The sequence below is a fragment of the Stegodyphus dumicola genome, chromosome 3, assembly GCF_044657685.1.
Source record: "Stegodyphus dumicola isolate Sdum_Otavi_A_Nest chromosome 3, ASM4465768v1".
Lineage (NCBI taxonomy): Eukaryota > Metazoa > Arthropoda > Arachnida > Araneae > Eresidae > Stegodyphus > Stegodyphus dumicola.
The window spans coordinates 28,010,096-28,033,390 of NC_140770.1; the positions used below are offsets into that span (position 1 = coordinate 28,010,096).

The 23,295-nt window shown below is 31.4% G+C and overlaps 1 protein-coding gene across 1 annotated transcript in view; it reads left to right on the forward strand.

Moving 5' to 3' along the window:
* The first annotated feature begins 775 nt into the window (after positions 1–775).
* The window catches only part of LOC118194656 (patronin-like), a 215,537-nt gene continuing 193,017 nt past the window's right edge, over positions 776–23,295 (forward strand). The window contains exons 1-2 of the mRNA XM_085812676.1: positions 776–954; positions 7,868–8,077. Of these exons, the coding sequence (XP_085668802.1) occupies positions 7,982–8,077 (96 nt within the window). The 5' untranslated portion in view covers positions 776–954; positions 7,868–7,981. The remainder of the gene's footprint in view (positions 955–7,867; positions 8,078–23,295) is intronic.

Here is a 23,295-nt window from a genome sequence, read left to right on the forward strand (position 1 = left end):
TATTGTGTTTAATTTTGAAATCAAGATCTGTATAAAAATCAGCACTTGAAATACGCAAGAAGTATAATGATGTAAAATTTTAAACAATATTTACTGAATTTGCAGTCTTTCTCTATTATGGTATAACTCCTTACAACAGGAATAAATACAGTATAAACAATTCTCAGCTCATGTCTTTTCGAAGTTCCAGACGAATATGAAATGCCATCTATCAGTCTTTATATTCGCCCATTCTCTGCTACTGAGTATAAGTTTCATTGATGCAAAATGTATTAACAGCAGATAATAATTGTGTCTTTAAGTAAATAATTATCTATGGTTTTTTAATCTTAAATATACCTTTTCCTGTCTCGTTCAGGTAAAAAATAATAAGATAAAAAACTCCCTCAAACTTTTTTGGTTCAGAGTTAAATTTAAATCTAAAACATGTTTAGATGTTTATTGAAATACCTATTTTAGGATTGGATTGGATTGGACAAAGAACTCGAAAACAAGCTTCCTTAGCTCCATTCTATGTTTGACCGACGAGCACTGAGAAATGGAAATCAGAAGTCGGAAATTCCCGTGCTATCAACTTCTCGAAGAAATCTTGGACTAGACAAATATCTTTAAAAATTTGAACTTTGGTAATTGAATTCAAAAACTCAATAAAAAATTTTCTTTTCTTTTTTCATTATTATTAATATCATCATCATCATCATATCTAGAGGTTTAGCCTCAAAACCATCACAATTGAGAAACTTGTTGTCTATGTTTCTCAACTCGAGTTAGTTGAAAGGGATAGGAATCATGAATCGGTCAGTGGTTGCGAAGTGAAATCTGCAATTTTCTTAAACTATGATTTTAGAGCATTAGCAATTTATTGAAAACACTACATTGTAAATATAAGATCTCCAGATGATCCGGTGATTCTGTGAGATTATGTTAAACATCGCGTAGTTTTAAGAAAACAAGGTATATGCCGGTCCTTATTTGTTTGATAGGTGGATTATTTTGCATAACTTGTGAATCGTAGCAGAATAAATGATTTTAAACTTATGTATCCATTGATAGATAATTTTATTGTTATGTAAAATTGAAATTTATGTAACTTTCCATGATAATACCAACTTTGCAAATTTTAATTTTAGGATCTGAAAGTAATAAAATTCATTTTCTTTTGAGCATCAGATTTTTAAATATTTTATTTGTCTACAAGATTGTTGATTGGTGTTTTATTGTATATCTTATTGTAAAGTGAAAAATAAGTAATATATATTTTTTTAGTTAAAAAGGATAAATATGTTTGTGGTGCAAAAGTAAGGTATCACAGTTTTTAAATTAATTGTAATTACGAAATTTGATGACTAAAAGATGAGTAAATCATGAATTGCTACACATATGCCTTCCTTCTAAATGCTCTTTAAAACGTTATCTCTAGGAATTTAAATTTTTAATTTTTATTTTATTTATTTTAATTTTTATTCTGAGCTGATTTTTAGATTGTTGCCAGAGGAGCTTAATTATTATCATCATCATCATTATTATTATTTTAAATACCGGTATTGTTCTGCATGCAGTTTTTGAAAGTCACTATTTCAACAATTCTCGTTGAGTTATTTGTCCTATATTACAACCGATATCTGCAAAATTGAGGTTTTAATTCACGTAATAGAAAGGAAAGTTTTGTTAAAGTCTCTTCAAACTGATTGCATTTTAAACTTTTGTTGATTCAAGTACTTCGCAAATTTGTGTCTGTTTTTTTATCGTAGTGTATTACAATCGATATTTGCAAAATTGAGGTTTTAATTCACGTAATAGAAAGGAAAGTTTTGTTAAAGTCTCTTCAAACTGATTGCATTTTAAACTTTTGTTGATTCAAGTACTTCACAAATTTGTGTCTGTTTTTTTATCGTAGTGTCTTGAGGAAATATTGAAATATATTTTTGATACTAAATAAATATTATCTGAAAGCATTATTTATTTAAATGTTCATCTAAAATTTTACTATTAAAGCAAAAGTTTTAACCTGAAATTTCAGAATTAGTAAAAAAAAAAAAAAAAAGTAATATAAGTTTTGGTACTAAAATGCATTGTAAGTTTTATAGTTGTTTTAATGTATTGCTTGAAAATATAATGCAAATTTACATTACACTTTCTTAAAAAATATGTATATTTACATTAAGCATGAGTATATTTTAATAAATTACAGTGGAGCCTTGAATCACAAATGCCTTACATCATGAACAAATTGTTCAGTGAACAAATTATCTAGGATAAAACCATTTAATATGATAAACTGTGTCTCGAGTTATGAACATTCAAATCAGGAACAAATGATTTTCGTTGGTGTTTTGCAATAAACTCTGATACAGAATTGACTATTCAAGACTTCTAAAACATTATTTTTATATTTTCTGCTGCTTAATTCATAATAATAAATGCAGAAAGTGATTCATATCAGTGGTCTGAAACTCAAACTTTATTTGGACTGAATGCACAATCTAGAATTGACTATCCAAGACTTCTAGAAACAGTATTTTAATATTTTCTGCTGCTTAATTCGCAATAATAAATGCAGAAAGGAAGTGATTTCTATCAGTGGTTTCAAACTTAAAATTTAGATGGACTGAATGCATGATCTGAGAACAGCTGATGAGCCAGACTTTGTTTTTGCAAAATGAAACAACTTGTTAGAAAAATGAAAATTGTTTTAAATTTCACTTAATAAATATTTATCAAAACATATATAAATAATATAATAATATCATAAAGGCAAAAGATTGAAATTTATTTTTATTTTCTTTCTGATACCTAATGTTGGTACCTATGAGACATTTTGTTGGTTACACATGTTAATTAAAATATACTGACAACTAAATATTAAATTCTTAGATGCGACATTTCTTTTAAATAGTTCTAACATGTTTAATTAATCATTAAATAACTTTCTTTAATTTAAACTAAAAATAAACAAATTCTGAAAACCTAGTCTCTTTCTTTTAGTTATTAAAAGGTTCTTCGACATATAAATAAAAATACAGAGTTTCTATGTAAATAAATGTAAACATCCTACTACACTTTGACACTTGATGGCATTTGATTCTGATAAAGTTTGTAACCTTGGAGATAAATTACTTGAAATTATCTTCATTATAGATTGCAGATGCTCATCTGTTCTTTTCTTATTAATTTTCAACAGTGAAAAAAAGCTGTTCACATGGAAATGTATTCCCAAACAAAGTGATTATTGTAACTAAATTTGTTTTTGACAAGTATGAATAAAAGTTAATAAAATCTGTATCTTCAAATCTTTGAATAAGATTTATACCGCACTCTGTAAATTAATTAGCTCCATTTTTATTCATGTTTATTTTTAATGGTTAAGAAAAAAATACGAACTTGGACTTCAAATAGCTACTTCGTGAACAGCATAACAATGCTTCGAATACCACCAGTTTGGGATTACTGACTTTTAGCACTATGAACACTCCCTGTAGAAAATTATGCCCAATTTTTGTTGCAGGCTGAAATTTTTGACGACTTGACAGGGAGGATTTTTTTTCCCCCGTTACCTATGATATTATGGCTCTAGAGAAAAAGGTACTTACGTATTATCGCAACCAGGTTGGCGCGATTTGTAAGTTTGAGTAAAACAGTATGAATAGAAAGAAAATGTACATTTATTAATTACAGATAATTTTTAATACAGTTTTTTATTTTATTTTGTTTTAAAATATAAAATAGAATTAAACCCTTCCGGTTTTGAATTTGAATAAGTTGCAGAATTATTTTTTTGGTGGAAATCTTTTGGCTATTGCTTTTAGCACTGATTGAAAACCGTATTCGCCATAAACATGTACACGTCGACTTATTTTAACTTAAAAAAACATCCCAGAATTGCACAAAAATGGCTTTGCGCACACTCTTGACTTTATCCATCTACACTGCTATTTTCTCATAAATTACAAAAATTTGCCCGAAAATGCAGGAAAATTTTGTGAATCTCCACGTGCTTTTTTTACAAAACTACATATAACACGTAGGGTTGCCGTAAGTAAGTTTGCCAAATTTGGCAATTTATGCGAATTTTGGCCTGGTTGCATTAATATGTAAGTACTGAAAAAATGATGAGCTCAGAAGTTAACAATAATGACATGGAAGACTAACTAGAGTACCATAAAAATGAGCTCAACCAGAAAAAAACTGAAACAGTTTGGAAGCAGTAATAAAAGTCAGTTGTGGAGGAAGTGTTTTCAGAGAAAGGGGGAAGGACGAAAAAACAAACCCAGTTCTTTGATATATGAAATATGCACAAAATAGAATGAGGACAATAAAGTTTCATGTAATGATATCACCCCAGTAATGTGCCATATTTCATTCAGTATTCACCCCCCCTCATGTATTTCTCCTGTTTCCTTTTCTTAGCACCAGTCTCTGAAAACTTTAACAGTATTTGTGTTATTTCCCCATTTTCCTCAGTGTTCAGAAAACAAATCCCCTAAATCTTAAAATGGATACATAGTAAACTATTGGAGGTCTTGCCTAACCTTTGTCTTCTAACTATTGAACTTTATGCTAACTTAATTCAAGAACTGGCCGAGCATAGCAAAGCAAGCAGGAGTTTGTATTTAATCTACTGTTTCTCCGAGTACCTGTGCATTTTTCTTTCTCTAATTTTCTATGCATGATTTCAGGCCTAAGGAGTAGCAGAGACTGCTGTAAAAACTGGCAAAATTTAAGTTACAAAGCAGAAATGAAGCTATCTTATTAGATATTGCAGTGTTACTATTTTTGTCTAGTCTTATCAGAATGTAAGTTTCTTTTGAAGAAGTAATGTTGCAATAGTTACATATAGTTTATCCACGACTCCTTTTTATTTGCTATGTTCTTACTGCATCCTTCAAAAATTAAATTATTCTTATTTACCCCTCTCGATTTTGAGATGTAAAATTAGTAAAAAAAGATAGGAGAAAATATGCAAGGAAATACAACAATAGCAAACTATAGCATAAGCATTTTTAGTGATAAAGCTATGTCTCACTTGAGAATTGTTTCATAACATAGACAATAACGAATCACACTGGGCAAATTTTGAGAGAAACGAAAGCCTATTGAGCCTCAGATAGAGTCGAATAGTGCTAAGGGGAAAAGAAAAATAAAAGATGATGCCCCAGAAAAACATTTATTTGATCTTTTTATGGAAGAGAACTTCTTGCCCAAACACTAATATCTCTTCTTTATCATTTTTGACTTATGAAGTGTGCTCACCTTCATATAAGTATGTTAAAATAAAATAAAATTTTCATTTACTTCATATGTGTAATATTCTATTTGTCTTTTTTTCCTTAGAATTTAGATGGTTAATTATTTCCATTTGTTTTCTCTTATGCAATTTTGCTTAACATACTGTTTTAAATTTTATATAAGTAATCATCTATGGTGTAGGAACAGATTAATCCATTTTGCATTCCTATGGGGAAAATAGTTTTGGTTTATAAACATTTCAGATGAAGAATGGCTTTTAGGAATGAATTAAATTTGTGAATTGAGGTTTCACTGTATAGTAATAAAATATTGTTGTTTATTAATAGAGTATAATGTGTGATACAAATTTTTAAACAATTTATATTTTATCACTTGTGTATGCTGTGTTTTTAAATTATCCATTCAATGCAATTATGAATTTAATTTTTTAAAGTAATTCGTACTTATTATCTTTTTCATGTAACTACATGAAAATTGAAACTTGTAAATCATTATTTCTTTTTCAGTGTACTATAACAGGAATATTATTTTATATTTATTTTTATCTTCATAAAATAATTATAATGTAGATGCAAATAAAATGTTTAGTGCACAAGTCCCTGATTTACCTGCTCCTTAACTCTTTAATGAATAAGTAATAACTGAATAGGAATATATATGGTTTATCTTTCATGCTACAATTTCTTATTTAGTTTCGTCTTTCATGTATTAGGTGCGAAATCCGGATGTCCACTAACCGGAATGATCCAAAATCCGGACCTGTGGCTTATCAGCAATTTTAAGAAATATTTTTTTAATGTTTTACACTTGTAACAGAAAAATTTGATATTTTTTATTAATAAAGCACGTGGAATGCCCCAATTTTAATTTCACTTCAGCGCTAATGCTGCAAACTATTATTTATTATTTTTTGCAACTTAAATAATGCAGAAATATCTAAAATATTTCTTCTTTTTTTAAATTTTAATATTACTAATTAAATACCAAAGAGCATGGTAACCTTTAACGTTGACATACACTTGACAATGATTAGATACTTCAGGTAACTCTGCTGCAAAGTCTTGAATATATTAATGAGAAGAAATTTCTTTCCGTATGCAAAAAGTAGATTTTGTAGATGATACATATACGCCGAAAGATTACATTTAATCCTGTTTAAATTGAGAACAAGTGATTTGCTATTCATTTAAACCTAGAACTGGTGCTAGAGCTTGTGCAGCTGTACCAAGCAGCAGAATTTAAGGAAGGCTTAATTTTTACAATTTAGAGAAGCACTGAGCAACAAAATTAATGAATGGGATAGAGTTTAGGGAAGGCACATAAATTTAGATGTTGCAAAATTTTTAGAATTTAGAGAAGCGCCTGGCAGCAGTATTTCCAGCCTGTAGGGATTTCTTGGGCCACAAAATATCCTGGATAAACCTTAAGTATATGTGGAAATTTATTTATTTGGAATCCAGATAAGCCTTAAACATGTGCGTGAAATAGCCGCAAATATAATAAGTAAATTAACTAATATTCCTCCCCCTTCATTGGCAGGCATTTAGCCAACTTAGGCTTGGCCACTACTAATTCTGGAAGTGGTAGCCACTTTATCGTGGAAGCACCTAGTAGTTGTGCCACCGTTACCTCCTATGAAGGGATGGACAGTTACAGTCATGCCTTCTCCGGGATTCATTCCAAAGCCCTTTGGCATCAAAATAGACTCCCCTATCCACTGTATCATCTGCGCGTCAAATTAACTTTGTCAGCGTGCAGTAGAAGCAAGACAAAATTTAAAGAGCAGCATTATTTGCCAGTCTCATGATAGATCACCAATAATGTATAGCGACACTAGTGAAGCTTTATGATGGTAGCTCCAATTTGAAGGATCTCAGATATCGCAAAGAAAAAGAAAAAAATTTTCAATTAATGGAATTTGTGAAGAAATGTGGACAAGTGGTAACAAATAAAGATGATATAACAGAAGTTTTCATTGTGATGGCGAAATACGTAGTATGGTTCAAAGTTCTGAAAGTTTTGCTACTGGCAGTGAAGAAAGTGACAGACAGGTTGTTGAGAAAAAAAAAAAAATATATAGTAAGAATTCTTAACGCGGCAATTACAGAACTTGAATAATGGAACTTTATAAGTGAGCAAGAAATTATGTCTATCTGTAGAATTAAAGAGAAAATATTAGCACAAAAATCGATGCAAATTAAACAATTTAATTGAAAGAAATGTTTAATAAAACAAATAAATAAATGTTGAACTTTTTTTTTCATAAAATTTAATTCCATTAAGATCATAGATACATCATAATTTCATAAATCACATTTTATATTTTTAAATTTCTACATGCGATTTTGTGAGATTTAAACTGATGATTTATTATCCAGAAACACAGAAATCCGAACAAGTCTGGATCTCAAACTTTGTACCGTAGTTAAAAACTTTCCATTTCATCTCTTGTTTGTGTTAGTTCAATATTTTATGTGTAGCTTATTTTATGTGTTACACACACACACACACACACACACACATATATATAGTAGAGGTAGAGAGTTTTTAATAGATTTTTTAATTGCTGTAAATTTATTGTGGCATAAAATATACAATTTTTCTTATTTTTTATTTTTAGAGTATTAAATTGGGTACAAGAATTACAGTAATTTATGGCAATCAGGATGAAGCGAACAGATGGATATATATAAAGCTTAACAATAATTTTTGATGCATAATCAATTCCATTGTGATGGATCCAGATCCCGAGGCCAGTCATTCAGAAGATGCTACTTCAATCACAGATGTTCCTGACATTTGTTCAGTGGAAGAGTATAATGACATTGAGGTAAGATTTAATTTTTCCAGTAGGACATAAGTGTAATTTTGGTTAGTTTTGATTTTGCAATAGGACATTAGTATAATTTTGGTTAGGTTATATGAAATGATAAAGCACATGAAGGCTATCTACCTAAGGAAAGGAAACTTTCATGGAGGATTTTTTAAGGGAAACTGGCTTGTGTTTGGGTTACACATGTAGGAAACCTTAAGAAACACTTACGCAGCAGCCTGATTGCCTGCTTTCGAACTACAAGTATTCAGCAATCTTGGCTAAATCTTGGCCACTTGGCTACTAATTGCTGAGCAAAATTTAAGGATGAGATGATTTTTTGAATGCATTCCACATTGACTGAAATCGTATACTGTTAGATCCCAAGATGGGAAGCTATGGAACAAATGACTAAAACCTTCCAAATAAGAAATAAAAAGGAATAAAAGAATATCTCCAAGTATAGCTAGAGAGAGAGAAGACAGAAACATCCATATGGCAGATGCCTTATAAGAAAAATCTATTCTTTAGAAGGGAATATGATCACCCCTGACTGCGAAATTGCAACATCTCTCCATACTGAAGATAAAAGTTGTCAAAAAAACTGTTAAAGTATCATGGCCCATTCTTCTTGTAGTGACAATTTTAGTTGAAGAATCATTGCTGGCGGTTGGCATGTGCTGCTAAGAAGGTCCCACACACATTCAATAGATTTAGGTTCAAGGACCTTGCAGGTTAATCCATGCATTGAATATCTTCACTCTCCAAGAGTTCTGTCATAACTCAAGGTGTTGCATTGCCATTCATAAAGAGGAAGTCTGGATCCACGGCACTTCTAAACAGACACACATGTGGTAAGAGTTCTTCAGTACAACAATGGACACAAATAACTGAAAACTGGTTTACAAATGTGGAGAATGTGCTACCAAGAATGATACCACACCAAGCAAGAACACCATTACCTCTAAATCAGTCCCTTTCAGTGATGTTGCAGGTTTTTCTCTCTCCAGTTGTGTATATGTCTAGAATCGTTCATCAGACTAAATTGGATCTCATCCATTAAGAGCATGATCCTACTCCTCTGTGCTCCTGGCATCACAGAAGCCACAGTCTCTGATAAGCAGACTTAAAATGCATGCACTGTACTGCTTGTTATATGCAGTGCAGCCTCCTGACCATGCAATATTGACTGTTCAGTAGTCTGTTGCATGTGTCATGAAGTATCTCCTACTGTCTGCTGCCTTCTCTTTTTACCAGTAGTACAATATACTAGCTATCTGCTGCTGTTGTAGCTTGAGGACGACCACTGCTGAACATTTGTTTTTGTCATTTGAAATGCTGTCTAGGCTTGTGAAATAATACTGAGAGTGATTCCAAACTCCTCCATTACACTTGGTCACACTTTTATCTTAGTCACACTTTATTTTCACACTTCTACCAGCTTCCCAATGATGTGACCTTGGGTAAAGCATCCTTTTGATATCTCCTGTATTCCCTGTTGGCCATATCACACAGATCATTGAAATTATTACATACCGTGATATAGCTTTCACCAAATTGCTGAAGTTACACTGCCCATGTGAGATACTTCTTCCGACACTCCTCCGTATAAATCGTGCCTTATTATACGTATGTCCTATTGTACCGGTCCCAAGTCTATTTCCTGATTGGTCTTTTGGTTTGTTCTTTTGCTTTGTTCTATTTTTATTCTTTTAATTTAATGCATTTATGTTAAAAAATGTAATAATTAAAACCCCGAATGCCTTGTCCTTAGTTTCTGCTCACCAGTGTGTGATTTAAGAATTACAGTTTTAAAAGTATAAATTGAATGTCAGTCATACAATCATATCATTAGCAATTAATTATTTTTAGGTTATATGCTTTATCAATGTCTTGCCATATTATTTTCCAGGTCTTCAAAAATATAATGTTCTTTTAAATTATATCTGTTGTACAGAGGGTGTACACACAGTTTTGTAATGATTTTGATTTTCTCCATGAATTTAAATACTGATTTTAAAATACAAACGTGACTGGCATCAAATTGGAGTGAGGTCTGCAGCATTAAAAATATTCTTTTCTTCGAACTGTTGCTGAAAAATAAACAATGAATCGAAGGCTATATTTTTGTGCTGTCCGAAGAGAAACGCTCTACTTATTAAACGCTCTTCACTTATTAAAAAAATGATGTGAAAAGCATGGTTTTAATACTTTTACATGTAAAATAAGTGACATAATTAATATGAAAGGAAAGAAACAGAGTTTACATCAGAGTCTGATTAAAAGCTAAAAAAAAAAAAAAAAAGGATTTTTATCACCTAACGCCGAGCCGAAACATGTTTCTCAGCGTAAGACTATGTGCAGATTGCTGTATGAAAACTATTTGGTAGGTGAAAAATGGAAATAAATAGTTACAATTGATGAGGCTTGAATATACTTATCTTATTGCAATAGAAAAAATATTGATTTATTACTGGAAAAGAGGAGAAAAGGCTGAAGGAAAGTTTTTCTAAGGTTTTATGGTTATTACTGGATTTCCTTATAGTGGAAAAATTAAAATAAGGAAAGTAGGAAAAAAATGTCAAAATTAATTCGAATTACTATCAGAAATATGATTTAACACCTATTTTTAAAGAAGTTCCATCTCTTTATCCAAACAATCTTCACTGTGTTAGGATAAGGCTCCAATGCATACCTCTAAATCTACTGCGCTATTAAAAAAAAAAAAAAAAAAGAGAGAGAGAAATGAAACCGGAATTAACTATTCCCTTTAAATGCATCTCACTTAAGTCCCCTGATGAGTCTGCTGTGGATTACTGTGCATTTGGGCTCTTAAAACCAGCTCTTTATAAGCAGCATCCCCAAACATTGGATAGACTCTGGAAGATTGTAAAGGAAATGTAAGGTTTATCTTAAGTTTATAACAGTTAATTTTAGTTATAGCTACTTTCCTGTCCTTCCTAGCCCAAGTGGAAGCTTTCTAGTACACTCTAAAGAATGGAGCCAACTGTTAAAGTCTTATTTTAAATAATAAAGGGGTGTTGAATACTAAATCTTTCTTGAGTTTACGTCTCTGTTCCTGAACTAAAGCAATTATTCGCTTAACTGTTCACGCAGTTCCTACACATTTAGCTCTTAGATAAAAAGGGGGAAACCCCACGGAGGAGTGGGATAAAATCAACCTTGATGTTTTAAGAAAAGAACTTTTATCTTGGATGTCAAGATGTAATATGATAGTTGAACAAAAGGACTATCAGATTGAATATATTAGAAAAAAATTTCTAAGGTGTGTTTTTATATAAACCTTTGCAAAATCATTACAAAAATGTGTGAACACCCTCTGCATAACTAAAAAAAATCAAGGAGCTATAATATAAATTAAAACAGAGAAAAATGAAACTGGAATTTAAATTAAAATAAGTTACTGGTAAATTGGCATATTTGAAATAAAGAAGTACCATCATGTTCCTTTTGAAAATAAAAAAAAAAAAGGGGCAAACCAAATCTAATAAAAAAAGAAATCCGATGGCAAAATAATAATAAAAATCTTTTTAAATGATTATACATTAGGAGCATTTATGTCAGAAAAGATAATTTAATACTGTATTTGAAGTTGAATGAATGAGATCTATTATTATATTCATTTCAAGAGATTGGAAAATGAAATCCATTTAAATTTCCTATCGTTGCTTAGTATATTTTGTTTTAAGAATTACATTCTGAATCTAGCATTTTCAGAAATCTAATTGCTCAAGACAAAATTTTTAAAATTAGTTTCATTCATTGATACTTATTATCCATTATGCCTCTTAATGTCCGGAACTTCCTGGTAGCTGTTAAACGCACAGTCACCATTCTGAAAGAAAAGCTTCATAAGCAGAGTGTGATGTGTCTTTGTCGGTTTCATGATGAAGCATTCAGGCAAAGCATTATGTGCATTTTTATCACAGCTATGTCTGCTGTGCGTATGTTACGTCTTAACAATGTGCATACATCCAAAACAGCAATGTGAACCATGACAGCACCATCTACCAGCACATTTTGGTACTATTTTTTCTCCTTTTGCCAAACAAAATTCCATTGCCTCATGATTGTTCTGGTAAAATATCAAGTCATTCTGACCGGTAGTTTTAGAGTTAAACGGTTTTGAAATCACAACTTTAATTATAATCACCCTGTAGAGGGCAAAAAATAATTTTGGCTGTGCCAGTGGAAGATGCGACCGCAGCATTACAAGAACAGATAAACAGTGATGCAGGAATCAGCAGTCCACGGGGAATTGACTGCATTACAATTTCTTGCCTCTATGGAAGTGAACAGTGGATACATTCTATGGCCTGGCGAAGCCCATTTCCATTTTCAAGGTTCTGTAAACAGGGTTGCCACGCTACCTGGAAAAAACGGAAAAAGTTAGGGAATTCGGAAATTGACTAAAAAAGTCAGGGGAAAATCAGGGAATTTAAATATTTTACTCAAAATCTGGGAAAGTCGGGGAATTTCATATGGCATTCCTGTCAAAAAGCGATTTTTTACACTAATGTTGGAAGTGATCACTTTTCTTCACGAATTATATATCGAATGAGCATCATTTAGGCAGCTGATGTAGAGCCAGTTTTCGCAGTTGCAATCAGATTGTCTTTTAGAAAGGAAAAGCAAGTTTTCAACAATTCTGGTTTCCAGTAACATCGATAATCGAGAGATTCGCATCGGTATGTGTAGTGCATGTTGAACAAAAGAGAAAGCCTTTCCATTCTCGTATAAAACAAAGTCGGTTAAATTCCATTATACAGTATGCACAGGATTTGCAACATTATTATGAGCAGTAAAGTGAACATTTATGATGAGTGGTAAACAGGTCACTTTGGTGTTGGCGACAATTTTCAAAATCATGTCATGAATGTACCGTGTACTAGAATTTTCTCACAAAATCTTTTAACCCCTTTTTTATCTTTTTAACAAATGTCTTATTTGTCATTTTGTAGTAAAATAATAATAATAAATAAATAAAAAAAAAGTAGTAACCAGTCATCTAGGCTAACCATTTAATATAACTAACTATATTCGGCAAGATATCATTGCTTATTGTAATTCAAGCTTTAAGTAATTAACTTTATCTTAATTTTACTTATGTATGCTGCTAAATAAATGTAAAATACCTGAATTTATTAAAAAATATCATTAAATAGATTTCTTTCTTTTGCTTATCTGCAACATATCTCAAAAAAAGACATTTTTTAATGCAGATTGGGCAGATTCTAATCTCAATCTTCAGTGGAGAAAACAACTGCGATTATAGTTATAATAGTAATGCTTTGGGAAAGTGATTTTGTCATATGTAATTGACAAATTTTGTGTTTTCAAATGGTACCATAATTAATTTATCTCTCAGCACAGCCAATGCACATTATGCAAATGGACTGGAATTTTTTTTTAAACACATCTGGAAAATCTGGAAAAGTCAGGGAATTTCATTCTCCTGTTTGAGTGGCAACCCTATGTAAATATACAACATTGCGGGATAAACAGGTGACAGAGAAATCGTTCCCGCTACAGCCATTACCTCCTCAGCCTAAAAAGGTCACTGTATGGTGCGGAATAACGGCAGCATTTGTGATCGGTCCATTCTTCAAGATCACACCCACAGGTCCCATTATATCCACCATTACTGGCAAACCATATGAAGCACTTTTGCATAATCATAGCCTTCCGGCATTTCAGCAGCGTCGCACAATATTTATGCAAGATGGTTGCTACTTATGTGAAGCAGCTACTGATCGCTCATTTTGGAGATGATAAAATCATAAGCCGCCATTTTTTAACAGTGTAGCTGCCCTGTTCCTCCGACTTAAACCCATGTGATTTCTGGCTTTCGGGGTACCTGAAGAATGGTGTTTAAAGTGGGAATCTGGTCGATATGAAAGCAAGCACCACGCGTCACAATCATAGCTTCAACACAGTTAACCTCCGAACTGTTGTAGAACTTGCCATTTTGCACTTCCAACTAGTAGCTGAACAAGGCGGAGGGCATATCGAACAACAAGGCCTTTGTTTCATGAAGCTCCTCTTTTTCACTTGTCGTTATCGCTATTTTCACTGTAAACATGTATTCTTCTCTTTTTTTTAATAAATTTTTTGTAAACCCTTGAAGTCTATTGTTTCCTTTTGGTTAACAGCATTCCTGTATTTAACAAATTCATCTAGACCCTTGCTCCTGATAGCGCCATCTATCGGCACATTTTGAAACTATTTCCCCCCCTTTGCCAAGCCAAATTGCATTGCCTCACAATTGTTCTGGTAAAATATCAAATCATTCTGACCGGTAGTTTTAAAGTTAGAGCATTTTGAAATCGCAAATTTGAATGAAATGAATTCAAATACAGGGTGATTATAACTTTAATTGTTAATCACCCTGTTTTGAATTCATTTGATTGTTTTTTTTAATTTAATTTATTTATTTATTTTTCCTGTGTATATATTGTTTAATATTAGGTATTTGTTGCTTTTAGGGTAATGTTTTGTTTTAGGTTTTATTTTCCATGTAATTGAATATGTTTATATATAAGTGTTTATTTCTTATATAAGGCTGTCAGTCCTGAGTCTGAGAATGCTTAAAGATACAAATGAAAAAAATGTAATAATTAAATACCCATATCTCATACTAGTAGAACATGAGATATGGACAAATATGCATCTGAGACTTTCCATTTTAGCAACACATGGTAATTTCTTCCCGAGTTTCTGAGGAAATCTTCTGACTGACTTTTTTCTGAAAGTTCCGCAAGTCTGTGCTACATTAGATTAATACAGGTCCAAGAGCCAGGATGAGTCTCGTGTGAAGAAAAATTTAAAATCTTGAAGGATGCTTTGACTTCACTTCTGTGCTAGCTTATCCTCAACGTGAATATGACTTCTCAATTCATGTTGAGGAAATACAAATGTCAGCAGTGAAGAAAATTGAAGCTGTTCTTTCCAGATAAATTGATAATCCAAAGTACATCATTGCCTATTTTAATAAAAGCCTTTCAAAGCTAGAAAGAAATTACTGTGCTACCAGAAAAGAACTGTTAGCTAATTGTAAAACACTTCCATCATTATCTGTGAAACCATAAATTCCTGTTGCTCATTGGAGCAGGAGCTCACTCCTGCTGAATTAGATCTTTATGGACTTTAGAGATCTGGATTTTGCTCTTTGTGCTGTATCATATTTTTAGTTTTCTATTTATATCATAGTGATGAAAAGAATCATGTTTTGGCCAACTTTTAATATACTTTCTACATTTAGTAGCCACTGTGGTTAACTGGGATATAACCGGGTTTGCTGCACCAATGCAGCTGATTTCATGTTGTGTGCTCAACTAAATGAATATATATTTCACAGTCAGTCTGTCATTTGTAAATTAATTATTTTTTGTGTTTTCATACTTTATTTCCAATTGCACAGAAAGCTGACACAAGTGCTTATTATTGTTATATAATAAGCACAATAAGCTTATTATTGTTATAAGTGCTTATTGTGCTTATAAAATTGCATTTATTTCTTTTTGTTTCAGAATTTTTTAAAATTTTTATATGGCTTTTTGATTTTTACGAATTAAATTTTTACTTAAGAAATTCAAAATATGAGGAACGGAAACGGTTTGTTCTAGTTATTATTATTTTTTTAATCTTAGGAAGCAATTGTTGTAACTTCTAATAATCATCATCTCTTTTTTTAATGATGATATATCCAAATTAATTTTTATTGAATGAAAGATATAAAAATTGGAGATATTTCTGTATTTTTAATGATATTCTATGCAACCTTGCTTTAAAAAAATGGTGTTTAATATTAATAAATAAACAAAAAGAGAATAAACTCAAATATCTAAAAAATATAAAAGCTTTAAAAATATTTTAAATGTTGGAAGTGCAGAGAAAAGTTTCATTGACTCATGTCCATGAAATTCTGGAAATTACATGTAAGTATAAATCAAATGTTGAAGTTGTTAATTTGTCCTTGTAATACTTGTTCAAAGCATAAATTTTAGTTTTGGTCATTAAAATAATAACTTTTAATGCCAGGAGCCAATCAAAGATATAAATTGTAAGCAAGACATGAAATTTAGTAAATATAAATTATAGAAATTTTGTTAAAAATTTGCTTTTTATTGCAGATGTCAGTATTTTGAAATATTATTTAACTGGCATAGTATTTATATATATTTCTTTGCTTAGCAAAAGGGATAATTCATAGTTAAAAACGAAATAAAATATTCTAGGCTGACACGCGAAAACTGCGTTTAAACATAATTTTATTTGTGGTGTGTTTTAAGTGGTTGAAATATTTATTAAATGGGGTGGAGAGAGATTACAATGAGTTTAAATATATGAATAATTATTAAAACTTTTAAATTTGTGATTTGACCTAAGTGGATTTGAAGATCAATTAGATATCTAAATGAAATATTAATTAGTTATTTGTTTTATATGATAGGGTGAAATGGGGTTTGAAGGTAATGTATTAAAATAATGTCTGTCTGAAAATCTCTTTTTTCTCGTTTTTATAACATAAAATGGAAAGTTCTCTTCTTCCTTCCCTCAAAAAAAAAACCTATATGTTTATATCGCTAAATAATAATTTACAATTTTTTAGATGCCATATTGCGTACTATGGCTGGAAGAATGTGTTTGAAATTAAAAGAAAGAAACGTGAATTAAATTTATGCTATTTTTCATTGATAGATATTAACTGTAATTGTATTTCTTTGTTATTGAAACACAAGTTCGCGCTGGTTGACTTCTTTTTTAATCTGCATCAGCTTTAAGTGTAAAAAATGAGTAATTCTTTTACCCGAAGTTAAAATCTATTCTGGAAAATGTCAGTGAGCCGGAACTCGTCATTTTCTCTGTTTGCTTATTGCTATTTCCTGTCTTCGTTTCTAAATGAGATTTTCAACCACTAGATGTCGCTACCCGTTTTATCGTAGCTCCTTTGAGACTACTTTGGCCTCTGCTTTTAAAATTTGGTTGTAAGGTCTTAAATCCATTTCGTTACTTATGACTTCTATATTTGTTTTCTCATATTAAAAAGATCAGTAATTTTAATGCCGTATAACGTCCTTTAAAATCCTTTGGAATCATCATCATGCTTTATTACGTTCTTTAAAGTCATTGGGGAAGGGTCGGAAGATGTCTGTAGCGTTATTGAAAATTTCATCAGAACAAATTTTCTCATTTTCTGCTGTTGAATGTGTTTCTGTATGTTAGGAACAACGAGGGCAAAAGCGTCGTCGGTATTAGTCTTAAATTATTTTATTAAAAGGAGATTCTTAATATCAAATAAAAAAAAACTCATCGATTGGATAACAACGAAACTGTTTCAAGCTGAAAGGGGAGTGGAAGCTGTGGTTAACGAAAAAACAACTATGTTACCTTATATAGGATATTGGTAAAAAAAGGATAGTACGTAATTTTAACTGAATATAAAATTGTCACATAAAAGATTCGAAAGATTTCGAAGAATTTATATATCATTAACTGATCTTATTCTTGAAAAATTCTTCACTTTTTGCACTGCTGTTAATAAATATTAATTTCTTTTAAATATCCTGCACGAAGACATGCATTCTGTTAGGCAAATAGTCCTCGCATATTCCGCCATAATGGAGTAGGCTTAATATGATCACGTTTGTCCGTGCTTATTTTGATAAAATTAACCACATGGTAACATTGAGCGCTGAGAAAAATATCTTCAAAATATCGATGGAATTCAAGTAATTTCATATAACTAGACACATGTAAATATTTATTTTCACACCATTTTAATTAGGCAAAAGTCATTAACAATTTATTTTCTGAAAATGTGATGCTGAACTTCATTTATGAACTGTGCATAGTCATAATGTTCTGGAAGTTATTTGACCGATGCTGAACCCTTAATCTTAATACTTTTAGAGCGTCTTTCGTCAAACCATTTTTAGGAAATTTACCGAAAGTTTATCACTTGAATTGATTTCAGAAAATGACTGGTAGATATTTTTGCCATTAATGATGCAACTTGAGGTTTTTGAACAATATCCGTCCAACAGTTAAATTCTTCAAAATTCATATTAGTTGGAAACATCGTGTTTAGTTCTACAGCTTCCTCTATTTCATTAGATTAATTAGAAATCCTTCTCGAAGGCATGCCTCCCCTTAGGCAGATAGCCCTCATATATTTTGCTATATTCTTGTAACCAAACCATTATTTTAAGACACAATAACACGCTGAACAAATACTAATTCAGAAGTCAAACAACAAAAATTAGCGTTATATTTTCAAATTTTCACAGGACTAGTTTCAATGGTTTTACCGAATCACCATCGTCAAAAGCGCATTTGTGCTTTTGCAGCTGTATTTCTTCCTTCACGTTCGTAAGGGGTTCCTATGGATTTGGAGTGAATAACGACGACACTTGATAAAGTATCGAAACACACTTTATTTACCAATATTAATCAGGACAGCTCCAAAGTCACTTTTTGCAGTCGTCGAAGATCTACTATAAACACGCTGGAACAATCAGCGATATAGCTTTACACTGTCAGGCAATAACGGCGGAAACAGCTTCACTGCAAAGCATCATAGTACAACTTCCGACTTTGCGCGTTCGTTCTCGGAACTCCACGTACTCTCGAAACTCTCCACGCTACAACTCGCGATGCACTCGACAACACACGAGCACAGCTCCCGACTCATCGGTTCAGTCGTTCCCGGAGCTCAACACGCTCTCTCGACGATGCACTAACCGCGATACACTAACAGACTCCTTCGGTGCACTCGACGACCCACTCGGCACTCGCTGCCCGGCTGTCAACTCGATCGACTCCGCACGGACTGACTAACTCGAGACTAACCATCCCGCACTCGCATTCTCGACGAGGCACACTCTCGATACTAACTGACTGCAGACCAGCAGGGTTTATATAGCTTTCGGCTTGTATTCGAGAATATTCAGGGCTAAACCGGTAAGAATTTGTTCCAGAAGGTTCTTCATCAGTCCATAGCATATCGCCAAATGGGTGATTTCTCGCCAAATATGGCAACCCTGCATTCTATTGCCATTTTATGGCAACCCTAAAGCTGCTTTGCGGGGAAGCTATCTCACCGCGCTTGTACGTTTCGTAACAATATCATTTAAATTCTGAGAGCATATGTAAATCAAGTGCAAGTATCAAAATCCATGAATAAATATATAATTCAAAAAAATGTTTTTAATCCTAAAAAATTTATAAAAATGCATATGCATAAGTGAAATGCATTTTACAAAATGCTATGTATAAATCTAAGTCGCGTTTTCGAGACATGAAAAACGCAAGTTGGATATCATCAATCGACCCAATAGAACGGAAGGTATAGAACTGTCCTCGCCTTTTTTTTTTTTTTTTTTTTTTTTTTTTTTTTTTTTTTTTTGCGTAGTGTAGTGGTTGGTAGGGTCCAGGTTGACTATCTCTGATTTTGTTCACTGTGGGTTTAAGCAATTTTAGATCTTAATTTTTATTTCCAGTGGTTTTGTAAATTTGGATAGCTCTTTTATCAGCAAATATCCTCGACTAACTTCAAACATAGTATACTGATGGAATTTTATTGAGAGCGATGCTAGCGCCGAATCTTCGAATCTTGTAGCTTTCTCGTTTCCTAAGATTTTACCGCATGTGCACATTCCCATCCGCCTTGAAGTCTTTAAAGAGCGAATATAATGTATTCATTAATTTTTCATTGCATTGATAATTCATTTATTGTCATTTCGTTTCGATATGTGTGCCAGTTTTAAACTACTGGCTACATAATTTAGTAACAAAGTGCGTTGTTTATTACACCAAGCTCGGTCATTATCTATTGTTTTCGATCGTAAAACTTTATTGGCAATGGTATGAACTTAAACCTCGCTGGCTATTGTTGTATGCCAACTGTTTGTGTCATATGGTAAATTTCTAAGCTCTGAAATAGCGCCATTTCTGTATATGGCGTGCCGTTTATTTATTATGCTTTTGTGATTTTACTTTCTGATTTATTTTTTATTATTGTTAAAGTGTTAACCAACTCGATTATATGGAATCAAGCTAATAAACCTTTGTTAGGTTTAATTGCTACTATAAGAAATATGTCAGCGTATTATGTACGTTAAAGTTAGTATATACAAATTCCGTGTACTTTTTGTTACTGTGTGCATTTAACAAATAAATGTTATATGAGGGTGTGGTATTTAACGGTGCTCTTTTTCAAAGTAGGATAATATATTTATTGTACTCGGCGAAAAATACGAGCAGTCATAGTTTTACTTGTATTTTTTGAGTCCGTGCCTGAAATTCATAATAGTTCTCATTTCTTCATGCAGCTTCTTGATGATGTCGTCCAAGACAATCACGAGCGGCCATTTACCAGGTATACTTTCCGTGACACGATGTAGAGTGTCCTGCGTAATATTTGCAATCTCCTGACGAAATGCATTTTTAAGGCTGTTAATATCGGGTAGGATGTCAATAAAAATTTGAACTTTCAAGATACCTCCATTATAAAAAAAAAAAAAAAAAAAAAAAAAAAAATCTGAAATGTTTCAGATTTTAAATTACGTCCAAAGGGGCGTTTTTTTAACGTTTTGAATGTTACCTTTATTTATTAAATATCATGTTCTTTGCACTTAAACCATAAAATTCAGTTCAAGAGCAATATCGCAAAATAATGTTAAATTAAGCATATCTTTAGAATTTCCGATATACACAGTCTCGCGAGCTGGAGATAAAAGTATTTTTTTTTTATATATAACGTTGCCATTTCTCGCTTTTAAAGCATTGAGTTTGTAAATCAAAAATTCGTTAAAGTTTTACAAAATATAAAATCTATAATAAAACAAATTCCAAATTTGGGATTTCAGATGCCCATATTCGTAGTAGGATTTCGTCATTCAAAATTCGATGGCTCTATGTACCATTGTTTTATCACAATGCGAGAAATAGACAATCATTTATGCAGATTTTTCATTATTTAATTTCTTCAAATATAATGCAGGACTGTAACATTTTGTGGCAACAGTTTGAAAAGTGAACCGACGTTTATGAGTCCGACGCAAAATCGCAAAACGAAAACAATAGTCCTTCAAAGCGTGGCCTTCGAGATTAGATGGCCTGGTCAGCTGCAGAATCACGTGATTTGACGTCACGTAAGGCGTCTGAACTTTCACCCTTCGCACTGCATTTTGTGGACACTGCAAGCGAAGACTTCTTATTACGTTGATTGCGTGCTGTATTTTTTTTATTATTCGTGTCTTTTTATTGCTAAATTTAAGTAATGTTGTTAAGGATATTTTCGTTTTTAAATTGAGATTACTAGTTAACTTATTTGTAAACAAGAATAACGATCGACGTCTATGTAGAGCTGTCTTCATCATACCTGCACGATGTTGCGTTCCAGCATGCAAATCCAATTACGATTTCACCAATGAATAAGTATTCAAATTTCAAAAAGATACTGTAAAACGGGTTTATGGATCAAAAAAATTCCAAGGAAAATTTTTATTCTAAGTGATCGCAGCGTTGTGTGTGAAAAACATTTTCGAAAAGATGATATTATTCGCTATGATTATTTACCAACAAACGAAGGTACTTTTATTCAGATGTGCAGAGGGCATCCTAAATTAAATAACGATGCTTACCCATGCAATTTTTCTGGTTGTCCAAAATACTTATCTGAAAGTCCAACCCCTCAGAGGATGAGCAGGGAGGAAAAAAGAACTAAGATGGAAAAGCATATTTTTAATGAATTTTTGAGAAAGGACAAAATAGCATCATTTGAGGATTTTTCTTCTATGTTACCGAATAAGTTAAATATTTCAGATACTTCAAATATTATTTTACACAAATCTGCTGCTGGTATTTATATTTTATTGCTCAGTTTTCATCCACATCCTAAAATTGAGAAAAGTATCTTTGTATCGCTTCATATGGATATAGTAGTTTATCTAGGAGATGAAGTTGTTCCAGTTGAAAGTAAAGAAGAACCAGTAAAGAAGATAACAACAACATTCTTTACTGGTCAAACTTACCGAGATATATGTACAAAACATTAACATGTTTGATGTTCATGAAACTTGTTTAATGTGTCGAATTCTCTTTTCTAGCAGATTAAAAAAAATAATGAGCACCATTTCAAATATTTGTTTAAACAATTATACTAAAGTTCTTCAAAATAAATACAAAATTGATGAAAGGATACAAAAATCGATGAAAGGAAACTTAAAAAAGTCAAGAATACGTGATGAAAAGATATGAGTATGTAAATGACATTGTTTTATTTTTTAAAAATAGTGTACTAAATATGATGCAGTTCAAATATATTTTCAATAATGTATCTTTTACATTTAAATTTATTTGCTGTTTCCTTATTATTTGATAATACTTATAATTTTTCAAAATAAATTATCAATTGCGATTAATTATTGCTTCAGTATACTAGTACAACTTGCACAGTATTTGCTAATTAGACAGAAATGATGGTTTGTTCTATGTATAGTTGTTTTGCGGTTTTCGTTGGCAAATTTATTGATTTTACGCTTTCGTGAAACATTATATGGATGGCTTTTATTTGTAAATATATTATTTATTATGCAGCTACATATAAGTAATAATGTAAATATTATTATAATTATTGCTATAGATAACATATAAATATGTGAAAGTTATTCGTTTTCTGTAATGGTGCAGCAAAATTGTAATTTATTTAATTTAAAAATTGGGGATTTAAATTTTTTCTGAGGCTTTTGAACTGCTATTCATTTTATTAGATAGTAATTTAAATGAATTAAAAATGAATTTGCATAATGTTTGGAAGCTCTGAAATATTTATAGTTTTAAGGAAAAATAATTTTTTATGTCTTTTAATTTGCTAAATTATATTTACTTTTGTTAGTGAATTATTTATATTTCTAAATCTTTTCATTCCTCTCCTCTCAAACTGTAAAGACATTTTATGTTAATAAATAACAGCCTTTTTATTTACTTATTTCAAAACTTTCTTTTTTGAGTGTATCCTAACAAATTATTACAATAGAGTGTAAAAAAAATGCACAAGATAACCTAAAACATGGCATAGAAAATTCCGTTAATATTTCTTAAAAAATAATATTTATTAAGTCATTAATCTTAACTGAAAATGAATATACGACCTTTTATATACGTTTTCCAGTCAAGTCTCTGGAAGTTTAATTATTATGCATTATTAAAAA